This window comes from Chaetomium globosum, genomic scaffold, assembly GCF_000143365.1.
Source record: "Chaetomium globosum CBS 148.51 scaffold_7 genomic scaffold, whole genome shotgun sequence".
Classification (NCBI taxonomy): Eukaryota; Fungi; Ascomycota; class Sordariomycetes; order Sordariales; family Chaetomiaceae; genus Chaetomium; species Chaetomium globosum.
This window is the reverse complement of record NT_165982.1, coordinates 731,511-733,103: the sequence shown is the minus strand read 5'-3', so window position 1 is coordinate 733,103 and position 1,593 is coordinate 731,511. Positions and strand designations below refer to the sequence as shown.

The 1,593-nt window shown below is 64.0% G+C and overlaps 1 protein-coding gene across 1 annotated transcript in view; it reads left to right on the top strand.

Moving 5' to 3' along the window:
• The window catches only part of CHGG_09809 (uncharacterized protein), a gene marked incomplete at both ends in the record, with an annotated part of 3,436 nt that extends 2,112 nt beyond the window's left edge, over positions 1 to 1,324 (top strand). Inside the window, 2 exons of the mRNA XM_001227735.1 lie at positions 111 to 663; positions 869 to 1,324. Of these exons, the coding sequence (XP_001227736.1) occupies positions 111 to 663; positions 869 to 1,324 (1,009 nt within the window). The remainder of the gene's footprint in view (positions 1 to 110; positions 664 to 868) is intronic.
• Positions 1,325 to 1,593: the final 269 nt, after the last annotated feature.

Here is a 1,593-nt window from a genome sequence, read left to right as displayed (position 1 = left end):
TTCCGAAACGGCTCCGAGATTCGGCTCGATGACGTGGTCCGTGAGTATGGCGGGCAGCAGCGTCAAGGTAAAATCATCCACATCCATCGGTCCTTCATCTTCCTCCACAGCAACGCTACCACCGAAAACGCCGGCGTATTCGTCACCAGGGCTGGCAATGTCAGCACAATCGCGGCAAAGGGTGGGCGCGCCACCAACCCGAATTCAGGGCCTGACCTGAGCGCCATGAACCCAGCTCTCAAGCGGAACCCGGCGCAAAACCAAGCCATGCAGCCCCCCAAGACGTTCGGCCGTGATCGTGCCCTCGGCCAGACGGTAAGCATCCGGAGAGGCGGCTACAAGGCCCTGATGGGCATCGTCAAGGATACTTCCGAAACCCATGCGCGCGTTGAGCTTCACGGCAAGAATAAGATTGTCAGTATTGCCAAGGCCGACCTCATCTTCAAGGACAGGGTTACCGGGAAGACGATTGATATTTACAGCCGCTCTGGTCGCGGCGGCTTCGGGGGTGGTGCTGGCCGTGGTGGATTTGGGGCCGGGGATCGGCCCGGTGGCAGCAGGACGCCCATGGGCGCGGGAGGCGGAGAGCGAACCCCAGCATGGGGGGCTCCGAAGGGTGAGTTCTATCTTCTTCCATGTGTGCAAGGTCTCAATGCTAACTATGTCCTAGCGGTCGCCCGCACACCAGCCTGGGGTCGTGGCGAGGCGTCTGGCTCACGGACTCCCGCCTGGGGCGATGGCTCTCGCACCGTCAACCCGTACGACGGCAACCGGACGGCTTATGGGAGACGGTAACCGCACCGCGTACGGCGGCGCCACCTCGTATGGCGGCGGCTCTCGCACCCCAGCCTGGTCCTCAGGCGCCAAGACACCCGCACACGATGGCTTCGGCCACGGCTCCAAGACCCCGGCCTACGGCGCTGGCAACAATGACCCTTGGGGTTCCAAGACTCCCGCCTATGGCGTTTCAGCCCCTACCCCAGGCGCCAGCGGGGCTGACAGCTGGGGCTACACGCCCGGCGCAAGCGGCGGAGCGTACGATGCGCCCACGCCCGGTGCCGGTTTGGGCGCGCCCACACCTGCGGCCCTTAACGCCCCGACGCCTGGTGCGTACTCGGCGCCTACTCCGGCCGCGGTTGGCGCTCCTACCCCTGGCGCCTGGCAAGGTGGCTGGGGGGCCGATACCGCCCCTACCCCGGCGGCCGGAGCCCCGACGCCGGCTGCCAGTGGTGGCTACTACAGTGCGCCGACGCCGGCTGCGTACGGCGGCGCGCCGGAAACACCCGCTGCATCAGGAGAGATCCGCTACGCCGATGATGATTGAGAGATGCAAGGAAAATGGAGGGGGGAGACTGGTCTAGTGGCGGTAATGGAGGAAGGGAGGATGGCGTTTTCGGCAGAAAGGGGGCTTCACTACAGCGTAGCTGATCGATCAGTTTGCTTACGGGCAGAATAAGTTTGGGACAGATATAGACGTGCTTCTTGCTTGTTTCATGGCATGCTGTTTCCCTGTGCTGCCACGTGGTGTGCCCGGTTGGTTGCGTGGATCTTTCTCCGCACCGGCGCTTGAGCCGCGGGAACCGTATGCCAAAC